General features: G+C 39.5%; 3 protein-coding genes across 5 annotated transcripts; 1 reads left to right on the plus strand and 2 right to left on the minus strand.

The window, feature by feature from the left end:
- Window positions 1-2,569: 2,569 nt before the first annotated feature.
- LOC140008314 (UDP-glycosyltransferase 73D1-like) lies at window positions 2,570-4,242 on the plus strand. The gene has a single exon (XM_072052240.1). The coding sequence runs from the start codon at window positions 2,713-2,715 to the stop codon at window positions 4,189-4,191; it is 1,479 nt and encodes a 492-aa protein (XP_071908341.1). The 5' UTR covers window positions 2,570-2,712; the 3' UTR covers window positions 4,192-4,242.
- Window positions 4,243-5,761: 1,519 nt separating this feature from the next.
- LOC140007951 (putative pectinesterase 14) lies at window positions 5,762-8,447 on the minus strand. Of its 3 annotated transcripts, none has more exons than XM_072051605.1 (5): window positions 7,963-8,447; window positions 7,525-7,696; window positions 7,230-7,436; window positions 6,537-6,787; window positions 5,762-6,159 (listed from the first exon to the last, which is right to left on the minus strand). In XM_072051605.1, exons 1-5 carry the CDS (start codon window positions 8,403-8,405, stop codon window positions 5,958-5,960), a joined length of 1,275 nt encoding a protein of 424 aa, XP_071907706.1. In that variant the 5' UTR covers window positions 8,406-8,447; the 3' UTR covers window positions 5,762-5,957. The 3 variants fall into 3 exon arrangements, with proteins under 3 accessions (XP_071907706.1, XP_071907705.1, XP_071907707.1); XM_072051604.1 differs by having other exon boundaries at window positions 7,188-7,436; XM_072051606.1 differs by having other exon boundaries at window positions 5,976-6,159; window positions 6,530-6,787; window positions 7,188-7,436.
- Window positions 8,448-9,833: 1,386 nt separating this feature from the next.
- Window positions 9,834-18,032, minus strand: LOC113694477 (uncharacterized). The gene is made up of 21 exons (XM_027213291.2): window positions 16,981-18,032; window positions 16,623-16,694; window positions 16,314-16,518; window positions 16,126-16,234; window positions 15,756-15,848; window positions 15,564-15,656; window positions 15,353-15,445; window positions 15,173-15,265; window positions 14,998-15,079; window positions 14,859-14,918; window positions 14,732-14,784; window positions 14,465-14,631; window positions 13,096-13,309; window positions 12,893-12,950; window positions 12,751-12,807; window positions 12,410-12,655; window positions 11,617-11,681; window positions 11,486-11,542; window positions 11,303-11,396; window positions 10,452-10,592; window positions 9,834-10,382 (listed from the first exon to the last, which is right to left on the minus strand). Exons 1-21 carry the CDS (start codon window positions 17,704-17,706, stop codon window positions 10,245-10,247), a joined length of 2,916 nt encoding a protein of 971 aa, XP_027069092.2. The 5' UTR covers window positions 17,707-18,032; the 3' UTR covers window positions 9,834-10,244.
- Between the last annotated feature and the right edge of the window lie 549 nt (window positions 18,033-18,581).

Raw genomic sequence — 18,581 nt, forward strand, 5'->3', positions numbered from 1 at the left:
GTTGATTTTAGTTTGAGAAAAATCAATCGCCGTTCATCAAGAGACTAGGTGGTGCCTGATATATTGTAGGCACCACCCGAGAGAGAGAGCCCCCCAGCTACAAACTCGTCTTGACAAATAGAAGCCGCAAAAACAGAGAGCGGGACTGCTAGATGAAGCATAATTCGAGGGAGGGCAAATGGGCATGCGCAGATCATCTTGCCAGGAAAAGCCTTGGGATACATACATGGAGGAGTGCACCAGTGCAGCAGCGCTTGCAGGAACCGCCACAATACTTGAAAGAACTGTTCGGAAATGATGATGTAATGGGCGGTGCAATGCCCCCTCCAATGTACCCAAAAAAAAGAAAGAAACATTCTTAATTAACGTACTTTGTTATCATTAAGTATAATCGACCTTATTTTATATGTAGTTAGCTTTTCTATCAATAATTGCATTGATTCATGCCTTGAATGATGCAACTTTTCGTCAATATTGTTGTTGTAATTAATCGTACTTCTAGTAATCACACATGGATAATTTAGTAAAATAGTAGGTTACATTTACTCTTTCAACAAAATTAACTAATTTTTCTTAAACTATATGAAAATAAAATCAAAACTATTAAAATGAGACCGAGAGGGCAACAAAGATTTTGGACCATTCCACTCATTGTCAAGTAATTTTAACACCGAAACTCAAATTCTTTCACACTTTATACCACAAAAAATTAAATCATTTTTGCTTTGTTTGGTTATCTTCTTTTTCAGTTTTTCCTTTTGTCGGGTGATGGCTAACAGTAGTATTGAGAACAAGATACAAGCATATATAAAACCACCATTGCAGATTGCAATTCAAAATATTTTTTCTCGCATGAAAGTCTCTTTTTTTCTTTGTTTTGTCGACAACGATAATATTTATATAACCTAATTTATCCTATTTTATAAGGAGGGAAGATTTTAAAGAGACTATATAAAAACTAACAAGTATACAGATCTGATTAAATTAAAAAGTGTTCTGATACCAACTTTAAATTTTTTTTCACTGCCTGATGTTGAATCCCCATCTACCATCCAAAGCGGGACTTAAGGTCCCTTTGTTGCTGGTTTTGGCTCAGCGGTTTCCTCGCGTGAAAGTCGACAGACAGTAGGTCGGATTTTTCTGTAAAAGCAGCCAAATGGCTGTCCGTCTTCTGGACTTGAGGGCAACCCGCATCCCTTTAATTAACCACCAGCTCCACCACCTAATTTGCCTCTCACCGAAATGTTACGTTTAAGTGATTTATTTTAAAAAATTCAGGTGGATGTGTTGTGCACTCGTTTGGTTCGACGGTAGTTCAATCCCTTTCGAGTTATATCTGAGCCTCCTTAGATTCGATCCATCCCCTTATTTAGTGTAGAATAGATTAGGTTATACAACAATTGTCGTCTCCGAAAAAAAAAAAAAAAGTATCCCTTTAATTAGTTACATCATCAGCTAAACAGTTTGTATTTATTTATTTAAAATGCCTAAACAGTTAAATATGTAAAGTTCCATATCCTTCACTTTGCGTCTGTTTTCTAATTTCTAATTTAGTATCCAAAGAAATTACCTAAAGTCTCTCTCTCTCTATGTATATATATTTTTAATACTGTTACGCAAAGTTAATAACGTAAGCATCATTTATTTGTGGTCGAACAATTTAATCCGATACAGAAACACCTCTGAGGTGTGGCACTGGTCCTTAATGAAAGTTCCTTTCTCTTCGATTTGTTAATTGACAATTCGAGAAGCCAACAAATGATCAGAGTGTTTCTGGAAGCAACGGAAGATTGATCCGAAAAGTGTGATTCACGCGAGCAATGATGGGCAGATTCGTGTATGTATCAACCATTTGAAATTTATATTCAATTATAGACAACAAACATCACGACACGCGAAGACAAATCCTATGGCAGCATAATTGGACTGGACGATTATTATTATTATCAAACCCCAAAAAAAAAACAAGAAAAACAGAAAGAAAGAAGAAGTCTGGACGAGCAGTTATATTATCCACAATTGCCGTAATCTGTAATGGCAAATATATCCACAATTTTCCGCATCATCAACCTGGAATTTCCTTCTCCATACCTTATGTTTTTCTTTCGTTTTTTTTTTTTTTGGTTTGGGTAATCTGTAAGGTTTCCTTCTACACACTTGATACGACGACCGTAGTTGACACAATCATAGCGGAGATTTGGTCGAAGCAAAGAAACAAATCAACAGAAAATTACGTAGAACCTACAGACTACCACGCCTGTCAATCAGTTTCTTCTATCACAATTCACAACGTGGATACAAATCCTTTAGGCTTCTTCGTGGGGGCAAGGGTGGGCCTGTAACCTTGCCTTGTCTCTTACAACACCGGCCCCGGCTGAATGAATTGGAGAAGACCGCAAGAACTCTTATCAAAAAACAGTACAGGAGTAAACATTTTGGCCATATCTGTCTAGCTCCTGCGCAGATGCAGTCAAGCTAACCGTAATAGACTCGTCGAATTCATCACCGGCAGTTGTTGACTTTCTTGCTAGCCGGAATCTATGCCAATTCCGCATTTCCAACTTCATCCCACCAAATTTTCTTGCCATTGATCCACGGTCGATGCATGTGTAACATTCCCCAACCCCATCACACATTCGCTGGCCTTTCTCGTTGCAAATTAACTATGTATACACGCCAAGTTGCCGAAAGCCTGACGGTCATGTTTCATTAATGGCACCAAATGTGCAGGATCTTCACTTTGTGCTGGTCCCTTTACTAGCGCAAGGCCACCTGATCCCGATGATAGACATGGCCACGCTTTTCGCCGAACGTGGCGTTAGAGTAACCTTGGTTACTACTCCAAACAATGCCCCCTCATCAAAAAGAGCTATTCATCGGGCTCGGGAATCAGGGCTCTCCGTACAAGTGCTGGAACTCCCGTTCCCCTCTACAGAAGTAGGGCTGCCACCAGGCTGCGAGAATCTGGATAGCGTGCCTTCCAGAGATCTTCTAAGAAAATTTTACACCGCACTGCATAGTCTACAGCAGCCACTGGAACAGTATCTCCAAGAACACAAGCATCCTCCGAGCTGCATAATTTCAGATAAGTGTATGTCCTGGACGTCCCAAACCGCTCGAAAATTCCAGGTTCCGAGAATAATTTTCCACGGAATGTGCTGCTTCTCTCTATTGAGTGCCCATAACATCAAGCTCTACAAGTCTCACCTTTCCGTTAGGTCCGCTGCTGAACCCTTTGTCATCCCGGGAATGCCAATGCACGTCCAAATCACGAAAGCCCAGTTACCAGGATCATTCGTTGCATTGCCTGACCTGGATGATGTCCGGGACCAGATGCGCGATGCTGAATTGAGCTCTTATGGGGTGGTGGTTAATACATTTGCGGAATTGGAGAATTGTTGCGTGGAGAAATACAGAAAGGCTACAGACAAAAAGGTTTGGTGCATCGGACCTGTTTCGCTGTGTAACAAGCATAATTTGGACAAGTTTGAGAGAGGGAACAAATCATCCATTGACGAAGAGCAATGCTTAGAGTGGCTTGACTCAAGGAAGTCAGAGTCAGTTCTTTATGCTTGCCTGGGCAGCCAGTGCCGGCTAGTTCCAGCCCAATTGATACAAATCGGATTGGGATTGGAAGCATCTAATCAACCATTCATTTGGGTGATTAAGACAGGAGAAAGATTCTCCGAGTTGGAGCAATGGTTATTGGATGAAAGGTACGAGGAGAGGATCCGAGGGAGGGGATTACTGATTAAAGGTTGGGCGCCTCAGGTTCTTATTCTGTCCCACCCTGCAATCAAAGGATTCTTGACACACTGTGGTTGGAACTCTACCATAGAAGCCGTGTGCTCAGGTGTGCCAATGATAACATGGCCTATGTTTGCTGAACAATTTCTCAACGAGAAATTGGTTGTAGAAATACTTAGGGTCGGTGTTCGAGTTGGCGTTGACGTGCCAGTAAGATGGGGAGAAGAAGAGGAAGTTGGAGTACTAGTGACTCAAGAGCAAGTTGTAAATGCTGTGGAAAGGCTAATGCATGAAGGAGAAGAAGGCAACGATCGGAGAATCAGAGCCAAAGGGCTTGGTTTGGCTGCAAAGAAGGCCATGGAAGATGTAGGGTCGACTAATAGCAATGTATCACTTCTGATCCAAGATATTATGGAGCAATCCTTTAAGTTAGGAGAAGGGTAAAGAGCTGTATTACTTGTTAGCAATAAAAGGTCTGCGAAAAACTCTTTGTTATTTTCTTGTTATATTTCCTTTCTCAAGTTTATAAAACAAGGTTACCAATTTCGAACCCTCTGCGCTATGATTAAAGCAAGAATAGGGAAAGGAAAAAAAAACGATGTTTTAGTTCAACTGATGCTGATTCTGCCATATCTTGAACAACGAATATTTTTTAGCTGTCAATTTTTGAAAAGAAGAAGCACTTAAATCAAAGATTCGAATAATTCTTGACTCTCCCAGATGCAGACATCAGAATTAAGAAGCCAGAGCAACATTGGCTAGTGCATTTTATTGTCAATCCCGAGTTGCAAAACTCTAACTAAGCTAAGAAACTGCAGCCCGGTTCTAGAATGGTGGGAGACTTGATTCCAACCACAATTTAGTTCGTTGGACCATCTCTACCACTCTGGTAAGTCTCTGCGTGGGTGGATCGGCCAAATCCATCAATATTTTACGGTGGAAAATGAAGACAATCTAACTAGTTGCAGTGCTCGTTGCTCAGAATGCAGGTAAGTTCCTGTTTTATGTTTGTAACCGAACATCATTTTAATGGAGGAAATGGCAACGAAGTATATTTAGCCAAACCACTGGTCATCGTTTTAGATCCCTAAAAACACACAGTTTAACATTAGAGTTGCATTTCATCCGGTGGCACAGCAAAGCAAACATCATACTTTCATTTTTTTTACTATAAGAAAGTAAAATTTATGTTCAGCTTAACTACATTAATCACATAATCACCATTAACAATCAGTTAATAAATTGAACCCAGATTAACTCAGAAAAAACGATAAAACTAGTACTAAAAAAGACTTGCCTACATGCACCTAATTCTGCTTTGCCCCAAAAATAACACTCTCGCTGCCCAGAGCAGCAGCTCCCACAGCCAACAGTGGAGCAAATCTCAAAAGAGATGCAGATTTCAATGCCTTGCTTCAAAGAAAGGATAATAATATGTAAAGTGTCAAAAAAATATGATAGCGTAAAAATTTTACTATAATGATTGATGCTGTAGTTCACGCTACTCATCAAGGACTATAGATCAAAATGAAAAAATAATAATAATAAATAAAGTAACCAGAAAAAAATTACCAGCGCTTATGGTGAAAACGTCAGAAACTAGAGATCCAGATCGAGTCTCGCATGGAAATGCAGTCACTGCTAAGATACTGGAAGACAAACAAGTTAAATCTAAGCATACGGGTAACAAAACTTTGTATAGTTGGATTGTTTAATTAAAGGCGCCGTTGTATATTTACCAACTGCAAAACATACACAGTTTTCCTTATTGTTTCTGCTAACAACTCTACTTTTTGGCCTCCCGCTAATCAATCGCATAGGCAATGTTAAGTGCTTTGACAGTTTATCATCACATTCCTCCAATTTGGCTGGGTGCCTCTCCAAGTTTTGAGGAATTTTCTGTAGTGCAAAATGGCAACAATTGCAAAAGTGGAAAATTTTGGAATCAATGTATAATTGTGATACTTTCTTATGGCATTTTAAAACGACATTGTAAATTAGGTAGACAGATCGCTATGGAATTTCTCAATTAACAGTTTATTTAAATTCATACCCTCTTAAAAAAGTCCAAAACAGAGTTTCCATAATCTTTTTGGCTGGCATGTTGGAGCGGGTTATTTGCTTATATAGCAAGTTGAATGAATGATTCTGTTCCTTCTCGGTTACACTAGTTTCTTTAAGCGGCAATATTAGAAAGTGTGACTAAGAAACTAAATAGAGGCGGTCTCAAAAGCCTTGCCAAAATGATCCAGTGAGCCATTTATTGGAGGAAGAAGCCATTCTTGTCCATCTATGTAGGTGACATCCAAAAAAGCTGCCGCCTCGGACTGCTTCAGCTGCTTTCCGTACGACACCCTGAACGTGTAATTAGCTCCCGGTCCAAAGCACCCATATTCTCCAAAGAACACCGTCCTACAAAATTTTGGTATTGATAGGTTTTAATGCGGTAACTAACAAGAACAAAAGAAATTAAAATGGAAGACTACAATCTGTAAATCCTTCTTTTAGAACTAATTGAAACCTTTAAAGCAGGCGACGATCTATTGATTCTTCTCCTTTGTTTTCTTAGGAAAATTGCAATTAACATCGAGTGGTCAAAACCTTGGCAGTCCTATGCAAAAACTACACAACTCGGTCCAAAATTTTTAAGACATTATACGAATCAGGTTGGAATTTGGTGGAGAAGTTTTCCAAGTATTCGATGTAATTTTCGTTTCGGGTTACTTAATTTGGGGTGAGATCAGCTACCAATATATTATTAAAGATAAAAAGTAGGATCAACCACAGACTGGTCTCTAGAGGGATCTCTCCAATCATTCCAACCATCTGAAGAGACAACATCCGACATGTATGTCTTTGAGAAAACTACTGTAGCAAACGATCCCCAAGCTCGCCCCAGCCACACTTTACCACTGCCTTCAACATTGCAATTCACGAAAGAGAAGCCCGAATTGTCGCTTGTTGAGTCCCTCCCCTGCGCTGTGATGGCTCCACTAATACCACTTGAAACTTCTTTTGCTACTGAATTTATCACGCAATCCTGCCACACCAATTTTGCCAAGATATAATATAACCATCATAATTGCTATTTATCCGTAGTTTGTAAAGTTGTAATTTGTAAACTGTAATGCACATTTGTTAAAGAGGCAATTCGGAGATGGCAAGGACGCGTGGTGATTTAATTGTCTGTATCTTCTTACAAGATTCAATTATTAATGCACATAGCACAAATATTTAAAGGATTGAAACTGAGTTCATACAGGAATTTTCCTTCCGGTATAATTCAGAGAGTTGATTTATAAGATGAGGTGAAAAAATTCGTGAGATAGTGATTTGCATGCAAATTGTCATCGTACAAGGTGATGTGACGCGATCTTAAACGCATGCATCATTTATATGTATCCATCTTTTCTATTTTCTTGTTACCCTAATCAACTTACAGGCAGTTCTGTCAAACGAGAGGTAGTCTCGTGCATGTATACCTCGTAAAGTGATCTTCCATTTCCAAAAATGAAATCGATGGACCCTTGGATGAAGCATTCTTTGAAATAATGCCTCCCTCTATCGTCATTAAGGGTATCTTGTGCCCCATAAAATCCACACCCAAAAAATGCAGCTTTGTCACCTGAAATCCTCAGTGCCACAGCCTGTGCTCCAACTACACCTGGGGAAGGAGGAGGAGCCGTGTTCTTTCCAAGACCCCCAAAAGAAAAAAAAAGTATTAACCAAATTTGAAGAAGAATGGTTGATTTAGTATTTTTCTGGGATGATGGTTACCTGAAAACTGATATTATAAGCTACGAAGTTGGTGGATGAAATGGCAATTGTAGAGCTGAATGCAGTTCCTCCAGTCGAATTAGCAGTGTCATTCCAAGCTATAGTCGTGTTCAAATAACCCTGACCTTGTATCATTAAGTTCGTCTTATTTGCACTAACCATCACTTTCTCCCTGCTTCCATATTTGCATCCATGTGAAAAAAAAGGCTTAACTACATGGTTAAAAGGTAAAATACTAAAAAAAAAATTTCTACCAAATTTCTTTGGTCTGGAACCAATATTCAACAAGAGTTGAATTTTTGATCTTTTACTGGGCCATAGACTCGCATCTTATATATATATATATATATATATATATATATATAAAAGAGTACAAAATGCTGCAAAAACATTTGCCTGTGACTTTTGACACTTGAGAATTGAGATTAGTTAAATTACCTGTACGTGCCTGAATCAACTATGATAAGTGTCCTGCCCAAGCTAAAATCAGGAACAGCATCCACTGCCTTCTGTACACTGCTGAAATTCGCACATCCCTTTGAATCTACTGTGAGGACGAGTGAAACCCCATAAGTAGCAATGAGCTTAGACTTCCATGCTGAGTCATCGCAAGAGTTCTTACTTTTCTTCCTCCTCCTGTGACTGTGATGGTGTCTGGACCTTCTACGTGCAAGTTCTTGAATAATGTCCATGAAGTCCTCGGACCCGCTTTTCTTGATCATCCTTTGTACAAAAGTAAGTTTTAACCTACTAGTATCATCGTTAAAAGAAGTGACGGTATTAATTGAAGAGTGATGGGCGGGATAGAGAGAAACAATAATGGAAACAAGCAGAATGAGAAAGGAGGCTAGCCCCAATAAGGCTGTTGTTCTAGCAGTCATGCTTTAGTTGCTGTTGTTGGGCACTCGGGCTAGTATTTTTCACGTTTGGTAATGAGATTAGTGAAGAGAAAGTATGAAGTAGCAGGCAAATTTATTAGTGCTAATGAGGAATACATGGATTGACGTGGGAGGTAAGAAAAGTAGTCCATGGATGTACAACATTTGCTCGTGATAGTGAAATGTGATTGTGCGTAAGGGGAAATGATGACCCTTTTTCTTCCTGTCTTTTTTTCCTGTCAGAAACTGCAAGTGACAATAAAAGAGAAGGAAGATACGGGCAACAAATGCGTTGAGATTGGATGATGCACACGCTATCCCTAAGCCATTCTCTCTCTGTTAGAGATTTGGTACTTGGCATCTCTTCGCGTCATGATAAAAGCAAATGTGCTAGTAATCTGAATGACCCCTTTGAATTATCTGGGGATGGCCGGTGGAATCGGCTGTCCATGAATCATTGCATGCTCTCATTTAGATGATGGCGGTAACTTACCTTCTAGATTTGACGACAAGTACTGCGTTTAATAAACTCGAGATCTCAATCATCACCTTTGAGTGACCTAATTGTGCTAGTAAAAAGTTTTAGCCCTGATCAAGAAGATTTTCCTAGACATGTTCTTCAGTTTTGGGGTAAGAAGCGCATGGCAGAAAGATGTAAGAGACAGTATTTCTTACTGTCCTTTCTCCTGTGGGTTCTGATACTGTAGGATTACTAATAATGAGCTTCTCCCTTCCTTCAGCGTGTCATATATCAACTATACCTACGAGACGACAACCTTCTTGAACTTCTTCTTCCTTTTTTTCATTTTATCCCCCAACCTTCTTGAATTCATGTGGCTTTATTTCCCTTAGATCTCCCACCAAATTTCTATTCTCTCCCAGATTAATGTTCTTCATTCTCTTCGTGGTTCTGGATTCTAGATTCAGTCACTTCTCAAACCAAATGAACCATATACAAACTCAAAAGGGGTTTTTTCTTTTGCGTGGAGAAGAGAGAAACTTGAGTCGTTCCGATGGAACTTGGCGATTACTTCAAATGGCCTGAGAGCTCGTCGCGTGAAAATATATACTCCGTAACATATAATGTAAAGCTAGTACAACATTTATTTTTTCTTTCAATTCGCCCAAAATCCCATCACGGACGTCTCCCTTTCTTTGATAACTTATGAACATCCTGGCCACAACTTTTAGATCGAAATACTAACTCTGAATTGCCACGAAAAGACAATCGCCTCCATGTTTGTCATGTTCCACTTTTTAACCTTTCGCTTTCCTTCGGATGAAAGGATTAGCGCAGGATAATTCGTCAGGCACTTAAAAAGGTACTACTACTTTACATGGCAGGGGGCATCCTCCTTTGAAGTGCAGACATGAAGACCTAGAATGCGTATAGGGTCTATACGCACGGCTAAGACAGAGACCAAGAGGAAAGAGTATTAATCAATTACCTTTACATAATACTACTAGGCAACGCAATAAAGCTTATACACATGCACGATCCTAGTTAGAAAGTCATGCTTCCGCCAATCCCACCAGCAGAGAAAAAAATAAATCAATTATCAGAGCTGAGGGGACACAATTGGCATGGAGGAACTGCGGCTGAGTTCTTTTCCTTCTCTATTATCTAAATTATCTACAAGCAACAAAATTCCACTCCATGCAGGGAAAAATATTCCCACCAGCTGGTCTTTGCTAAAAATCAATTTACTACGATTCAAAAATCCAACCATTTTCAGTCTATCCCAGTTACCGAAGCCCAAACAAGCACATATTTCAACTCCTGCTGCATCTTATCTGCAGTACAAGCTCTGTCAAATGCTGAAGATGATCCATTTTGATGAATCAATGTATGGGAACATCAGAAACGGTATTAGCTTGACCATCTTGATGCTTGATCCGGCATTTGGGAACCATTTTTTCCAGCATAGAAGTCCCTTTGAAACTCATCATTTGCCAACAGGTCTTCTTGTAATTAACAAGCTGCAAACAAATAACTGTCAAGACACTTGAAGAATAACCACCAACAGCCTCATGTTACCAAAAACTGACCTGATCATGTGAAATCTTTTTAAAACCAAACTTTTCAGTCCATATTGATTCTGCTTCATCAGCAGCTGGAAGCACTAAACTTCTGATCTTCAGAAATGCCATCAATTTCTCGATACAGGAAAACAGTAGTTGAAAGTATCCCTGTGTTGGTACTTCAGCATTAACAACAGTAATATATTTCACTAGGAAAGCAAGAGATGATCAACAAAATTACAGCAACTTGAATCAACTGAATAAATTCCTAACATAATTAAACTTCAGAGCCACAGCACATTCAACTCTGCCCAGCTCCAGTGCCCTAGGATAATTTCCACAATAATATGATTATGAGATGATCAAAGCCTAGGAGCATGTGAAAGATAATTAGATGAAATGAAATTTATGTCCCCAATGAGGCCAGAAAACTTGCTTCTTGACAATTAAAATATCCCGGGGATCAGTACAATGATACCATTATAAGCATATCAATCAGCAGCAAATTGAACCACTGGCATTAGAAAGCACCTTGAGCTGTCAGTCAGTTATATCTTAGAAACATGAAAATCTTAATCACTTTCACACACACACACACACACTACACACACATGTAACCAATAGCTATGCATGTATGCACATGTAAAGTATCAGTCCTACAGTGAGCCAAGCAGAGTCATCATTGACTTTGCCTACTGTGTCACCTAGAGCTCAAAATACAAATAAGATCAAGCTCAACTAATTTAGGCCAAGTTCATGTTCAAGGTCTACAGTGTTCAACTCCACTAATTTGATTTAACTTAGTAGCAAGGACATTTACTTCCTGGCTCACACGGTAAATCAGAAGGATGATACATTTCAACGCATGATGATCTCACCTTGCCTTGATGGCAACTTTTAGTTGCAACTAGAGGGAGTTCTGCTATATCCTGCCCGAAAATCCGGAAGATCGCAGCTGAGACAACCTTTGAGCTGCATGATCAGAAAGAACTTGTTAACTGCCGAACGAGGCAACTACAATTACATGAGAAAGCTATGAAGAGAAAAGTCTGGTGATTTACTTGACTGTCAATATTGCACAGTACATTCCGCTAAAATCATGGCCCCGAATGTTCCTTCTGCAATAGAATGAGCGCACATGAGAGCAGAAACTAGTGATGCCTCTTTAAGGACAAACCACCACCATCCTTACCCATAAACCATAGATGGAATAAAGTCACGCCCAGTTACTGAGTCAACAATAGGGTCAAAGCAATCCTGTGACATGAAGCAGTGAACAAACATGTTGATGCAACCTTCTTAAAAGTACAAGCAGTAAAGCAACACAGACCTCATCAGGAAGAAAATAAGTATTTCAAACAGTTATTTGCATGAAGCATAGAACAACCCTTTGCAGTAAATACTGAAGCCACTAAATTGAAAGAAATTCATGCACATTCCCTTACAGGCATTTTCTTTGATTGCTACAGAAGACAAAATGCAGCAGTGACCTATCAGACTGTTGAAATATTAAAGAACTAAATTTCGTGTAAATAACTTTTCAAACTGAACATAGTTTCTTTCTAAGTCTTGTTTACTTGCTCATTCCCCTTATAAATTGTGAGTAAACATTTCTAATCAAAAGTATGTCCAATTCGCATAGTGTAGTCTCCTATCTTATTCTGCAATTGAACTGGTTAAGAAATGGATATCTGAAGTTCAGTCGGCCGCCTCTTCAGCACCCCAACCCCCACCCCCACCCCCACAAAATAAAAAATGGAAACTAAAATTTTGCTTAACAGTGCAAGGAAACAAATTATTAACCCTAAAATTGTAATAGAAGAAGATCTAGGAACAAAAACAAGATACAGTCCTTGATAAATGTCTCAATAATCATAATGGAGTCCTAAGCAATCTTTACATATCCACTTACATAAATAGGCTTTATAAAAAGTCATTTGCATAAATAGAAGACACCTAACCAAAAAAAGCTACTATATACTCACATGAAAAATTCCAACAGCGTCAGACAGTAATGGTTTAGTTTCCCGATTGACATTTTTGGCATTGAGAAGCCTCCAACTCACATCAAAAGCAGTAGTGACATCAGAGCCATCTAGCATGTGCTTCTTCCTTATGACATCCAAACAAGACTCTGGTATTTTCTCTGATCCAGAACTTACCAAGTTAGTTAATGCCAAATAGATCCTCTTGCAATCCCCAGAACAGAACCATTTCCCTTTGGGTAATTCCTGTTGTACAAGTTGGCAGAATTTTGACCCAAACAAACTTAAAACTCAAACAGAAAAAACTGAGCAAATTAATTATTAAATCGCAAAAGATGCACCTTTAAATCCGCCATCTTCTGTTTCTTCAAGCAGCCAACATGATATTCCTTCTCACACTACAATTAGACCAAGTGAAACCGGTGTTTTACAAAAAATCACTTGATTTTCTAGGACTGACTGAGGATAGTATCAGGAGAATACCTGATCACATAGTATGACAGTACGAGGACCAAAACCAGACTTGCTGAAATCATAACCTCTGCACAAAGATTTGACAATCAAAAGAAAATTACATGAATAGATGATTGTAGAGCCTCAGGGGGTGTACTGATGTACTATGCCATCAAGTCTCTGTGAATCAGCTAGCTTCAGCAATGATGTCTAAATACTTAGAAATAGCCTACCTGCATATCACGCATGCAATAACTTCAGCATCTTCTGGGTTTTTGACAATGCGAATGCAGCGGTTTGTAATCTGTTCTATGGGGTCAATTCCAGGAATCCTTCCAGCTGCTACAGCGTTGGCATTGTGCTCCACAAATCTCTCCCTCTGAAACATGTTCTGGCAATAGTTGCAGAACCATTTACCACGAGGAATTGATGGCAAGGAAGCACACGCTGCATATCCACGTCAAATTAACTTAGAAAGAAATTCACCGGTACAACTAATTGAGAAGAGAATAGGTTCCAAGAAGAAAAAGCACCAAAAAGTTTCCTCAAAGCATGAATCAAAACTTTCACATTCCACATTAACATAAGCTAATTCAAACTTAAGGAAATAGAAAGAGAATTTTGATCGAGGCCAGGACAAGTTTGAGACAGGTACTTAAAAGAACTGAAGCAATTCATTGAATATCATACTTGGTCTGTCAAAAGAATATTTGCACTGATGACGTGCACATGCATAATCCATGTCTGAGTAGATCGAACAGAAGACCTTTTACAACACAAGACCAATTCTGAAGTATGGTGGGAACTCAAATTGGTATGTTAATATAAAACCAGTTGTTAAAAGTCAACTTTTCTATCTGAAAAGTTAATATTTTTTCTTATGAGAAGTAGGATGGGTAGGACAATGTCCTAATAAACACTATCCGACAAAGACAAAAAGGCATCCGACAAAGACAAAAAGGCATCTGTAGTTATTGAAATGGCCCATTTGACTACAAGAATTACATGAAGAAGTAAATTTATTTGCATTTGAAAGAAAAAATCTCTGAAAATGTTTCTGCAGGGAAATAAAAAACTACAGAAGACCTCTATGGCAAGAATAATGCATATGAACTTCCGCCCACTTTATCTTAGAAGCCTATTATATTTAGTTTGAAAATATTAACACCCTTTTAGGACAAAAACACTCTTGCGGCGTCACCAATAAATGCAGTGCCAACCATATTCCATCATTATAGCAGCTGGCAGCAACAGGTGACAGAAATTAACATCATTATTAGATCCAGTTACAAAGTTGGCAGTACACGCACAAGAATCATTTGATTACAAAAGGTTTATTTATAAAAAAAAATAATAGTTAATCCAAGCAACTTGTATATGGCATATTCATAAGATCAATTTGTACAGGGTTCCTCATCCATTTCTATTTCTCTGGCCAGCTCTCCCACCCCTTCCTAAGCCACTGATGCAAAAAAAACTGAAATGTCAAAAAGTAGATTGAAGACATCAGAAACCAATCCATTTGGAATGTGAAATTTCTTGTGTAGAAAATTCATAGCCAAAGGTCAAATAATGTAGAAATCTATGCCCAAGCCAATTTACCTTTATGAAATGCCCTTGGGCATCCATCACAAAGTACAAGCTTTCCACCATCAGCACAGATGGTGCATAAATCATCATTGTCACTAGCAGTACACTTGCGACCTCTCAGCAACTTTACCGCAAGCTCATGAAGAGATACTCCATTAGATGTGTAAATGTATCCATAGCTACAGAACATCCAATAGAACTGAGAATTTGGACAAATAAGGACTAAAATAAAGGGTAATGCAATAGTAGAGAGCAGATAATAACAAGAAAAGAACTTACGGTTTTTTCCTCGATGCCCAACCAGCATGAGCTTCAAATGTTGATGGACTGACCTGCTCAAGGTTGAAAGGAAGATCAACACATCGGTGCAAGAGGAGATCCATATGTACAGGAAAAATCACCATACCTCAAACTTGCAGCAATTACAGACAATTCCTAGTCCTTTTTTATAGCCTGTGAGTAGTTCCTGTTCATGCAAAAGGTAGAACATTGCAGGATCAATATATTAAACACACCTCAGCAAGTGCAATATTTATTTCCATCACCTGTCCTCGGGAATAATAACTTAGTACAGCTCCGTCAGGCAATCCACCTTCCTCAAAAACCAGCCTATGCATCCTTTGATCTCTATTTAAAAAAACATTATAGTTGTTAGTTTTCTTATAATAAGAAGGCATAACAAAACAATAACCAATTAAGCAAAAAGAAGTCGAGACAAACTTTTTGGTTATCTTCCATTGGCTCTTGGATTGCGGAGAGACAAATGCCAAAGCACTTCTAGAGGATTTCGGAGATTCAGCCGGGCTCAATGAGCTACAAACAGGTGAATAAGCAGGAAGATAAAAATATGCACTCACTATACGTAATTAAAGAACTTGCATGGGGAAATTAAAAAACAACCTTTTTAAGATCTTTGCCTCAGTTTCAGTTTCTAATGAGTTGCCCATTGCAGCACTTCCAATTGACTTCCTCCCAGAAGTAGGATTAGTTAACCTAAATAGTCCAAATGGAGACATTTCAGCAGAGCACGAACAATTTTTAGGTTGAAACCATGGCTTTTCAATCCGGAAATAGAGGGGGGAAAGTACAGAAGCAAAGCAGAATAACCCACTTCTTAGTTATCTTCAACTGGCAGTTCTTTTTGGATGATACGTATCCAGAAGACTTAGGTGATGTCTTCTTCTCAGTAGCCATTTCTGAGAACCTAAAATTTAACACATGCTATAGAATTAGGGATGTTCCTAACAGACAGAAAAATAATCTTATCAGAGCAGTTCAAAAAAGCAAGTCAAAAGCTGCCAACTTTCTCTTTTTCCTCCCTCGCCGATTACTTGGAGAAGCAGTTTGCCCACCAACACTTTCAGACGCTTTTAATCTCACAACTGGATCTGATTTCCTGAAATAACACAAGAGTGTAACTAGTTGTCTCCCTTAAAGCAGGAACATATTCGGTAAGCAATAAGCAGCATAAGAATTTTGAAGACGGAGTTAATATGCTACATAACTGTGGGGAAACTCATTTCGTTGTCTCTTTTTCTTGCATCACAACTGTAGAGAAACTCATTTTATTTTCTCTCTTTCTTTTTCTTCTTTTCTGTTACCGTTATTTCTCTTGCATCAAGTAAAGAAGTTGAACAGCTGGCTAATGAAACTTATTGTCCAAGATAGCATACCTGATTCTCTCATATGGAGTGTGCATCCTACTGTCTACCGATCTTATAGATATGATGCAGGAATCACAGAGCTGATCCACCTTAGCAGCAGAAGTTGCAAGAAACAGCCCTTTAAATCAAAGAAACAAACCTTATTCAGATTACAATTTAGCAAGACAAACTCAAAATTTTCAGTGAAATTAGCTTACTCTTGCAATTCTGACAACTTATAGACTCCTTCACAGGCAGCGGACCTATGATGCTTTGGATTATTTCCTCCACTCCCTTCAAAGAAGATCTCCTGCACTCCTTCACCACATCAAGGAGGCTTTTCCCGTTCTCAAGGCAGATGTACTGTGTTGCGCGTCTATACGATCTACACGCATGGATTTCAAATTTACAGGGCGGTACTACCTAGAAATGCAGGAGATAGCTATAAGTATTAACATTTCGAAGCTCAACCTGGAAAAACCACATTCCGATAATCAAAAAAATGGAGTAATGGGCTAAATACTTACTGTTACTCCCTTGCACAAACTACAAGAACACAAAATCCCCCAGTCCTTAATGGTGCCCCGCAGAGGTATACCCTACATTGCAATAACAATTTAGTTGTACGAAGAAAAACACACGCTTATCAACTTCAAACATCGCCAAGCATTCCTATGCTAGCAAGCTTCAATAAGCATCTTATAAGTCACAGATACGAGCAATCTCCGGTAACATTTGTCCTCGCAAAAATTACTCAAATTTAGAAAACATTCATTCCAACCACAGTCGGACCATAAATGGCAATTTCAATACTCTTTTTAACTTATTGGGAAAAAATGGTTAAGGGGGGGAAAAAAAGGGAAAACAGTGGTGTCAGCATCATACCTTCTTGCCACCATTATAGAAAACCGGATATCCTTCAAGCAGACCTGTCTCGAATAGCTCCCTCACTGTGGTAGGCCTCCCTTTGATTTCAATCTTTTTGGACGTCAGCTTACCGACGACATCTACAGTCCCATTCTCGTCAGATTCTGACTCCAAAACCAAGGCGTCCTTAAACCCTTGCGAGTCCCCATTAGCCATCCCCTTATCCTCCATCTCGACCTCTACAACCGTAGCTTTTAATGCCGATCGGGTGAACCGCCTAGCGTTACCATTGCTGCTTAAGTCGAACGACGCAATTGGCCCTTGTCGAACCTCAACCTCGACCATCTCGTCGTAATCCTTGGCCACCTCGGTCTCAGCCTCCGCCGCTTCAATCACCGAATTGGGTTCAGTGGTAACCATAACTCCGCCCTGCGATTGATCGCCGCCGTCAATTTGAAATTCAGTAAGCGAATCTGCCGAAGCTAGGGCTCCGCGAGGAGAATTATTAGCGGCGTCAGCTTTGTGCTTTTTGCTTCTCTTATAGAAGACTCGGACGGCAGCCCGGGGAGAGGAAGAGGGAGAGGGAGATTTGGGTTCGGGAATGGAGGGGTTGGGATGAATAGGGAGGTCCAGCGGTTGATGCGACTGTTGGTTTTGGGGCAGAGATTTGGATCTCCGCGTCCGACCTAGAGGTTCAGTCAACTGGGACTGAGCCTCCATTGCATAGGCGAGCTCTCGTTTCATGGTTGTGTGTTGTTGAGTTCAAATGATTGAACGCAACAACACCAATGAATCTGTTTAACTATCGGCGTCAGTGTGTGAGTGTGTGTGGGAAATAGGCCTGTGCATGTAGCTTGAGGAGTGTGAATTTGGGTGGGGGCCCGGAGGGAGGGAGGGAGGAGGCAGGTGGAGGGAGGGCTTAGGGGGTAACCGAGTCCCAGTCCCTGTCCCAGTAGGCAGTCGTCTAGAGGGGAGGAATCAGGAGTGCGTGTGTGTGTGTGTTGCGGAGTTTTTTAGAGTACATCGAATCGATGACGAGAGAGGGAAGGGGCAGTGATGTGAACAAGGGTAAAATCCAGTAAACTCTGACGTTTGAAAGTGTGTACTGGCAGTCTATCTCTATCCTTCTCTACGCTTTCTAACCCTTTTTGGCGCAAGCCAAGGAAGGATGCGTACAATTAATTAATCTGGGCATTCTTCCGTTTTACCCTTTCTTTTATTGACGACATACATTTTTTTTTTTAGCAGGGTCGAATTTAATAGGGGCGTCGAACCTCAAAAATCTTAGGATGTGTTTGGATTGCATTTTTCGTCATTTTTCATGGAAAAATTACTGTAGTGATTTGATATATGTAAGGGAAAAAGATGATAGGAAAATGTGATCACGGAAAACGACAATATTTTCTGACGGAAACAAGCAATCCAAACAAGGTCTCAGAACCCGTATGGATTGTTTATCTTTTGAATTTTTGTAGAAAAATATATTATAATAATTTAATATATACGATGTAAAAAAATAATTGAAAAACGTGTCAAAAAAGACGTGAAAATTTTTGGACGAAAAATTGCAATACAAATAAGGCCTTAATTTCTAGAATGTTGACATTAATCGCTAGATT

The sequence above is a fragment of the Coffea arabica genome, chromosome 6c, assembly GCF_036785885.1.
Source record: "Coffea arabica cultivar ET-39 chromosome 6c, Coffea Arabica ET-39 HiFi, whole genome shotgun sequence".
NCBI classification, from domain to species: Eukaryota; Viridiplantae; Streptophyta; class Magnoliopsida; order Gentianales; family Rubiaceae; genus Coffea; species Coffea arabica.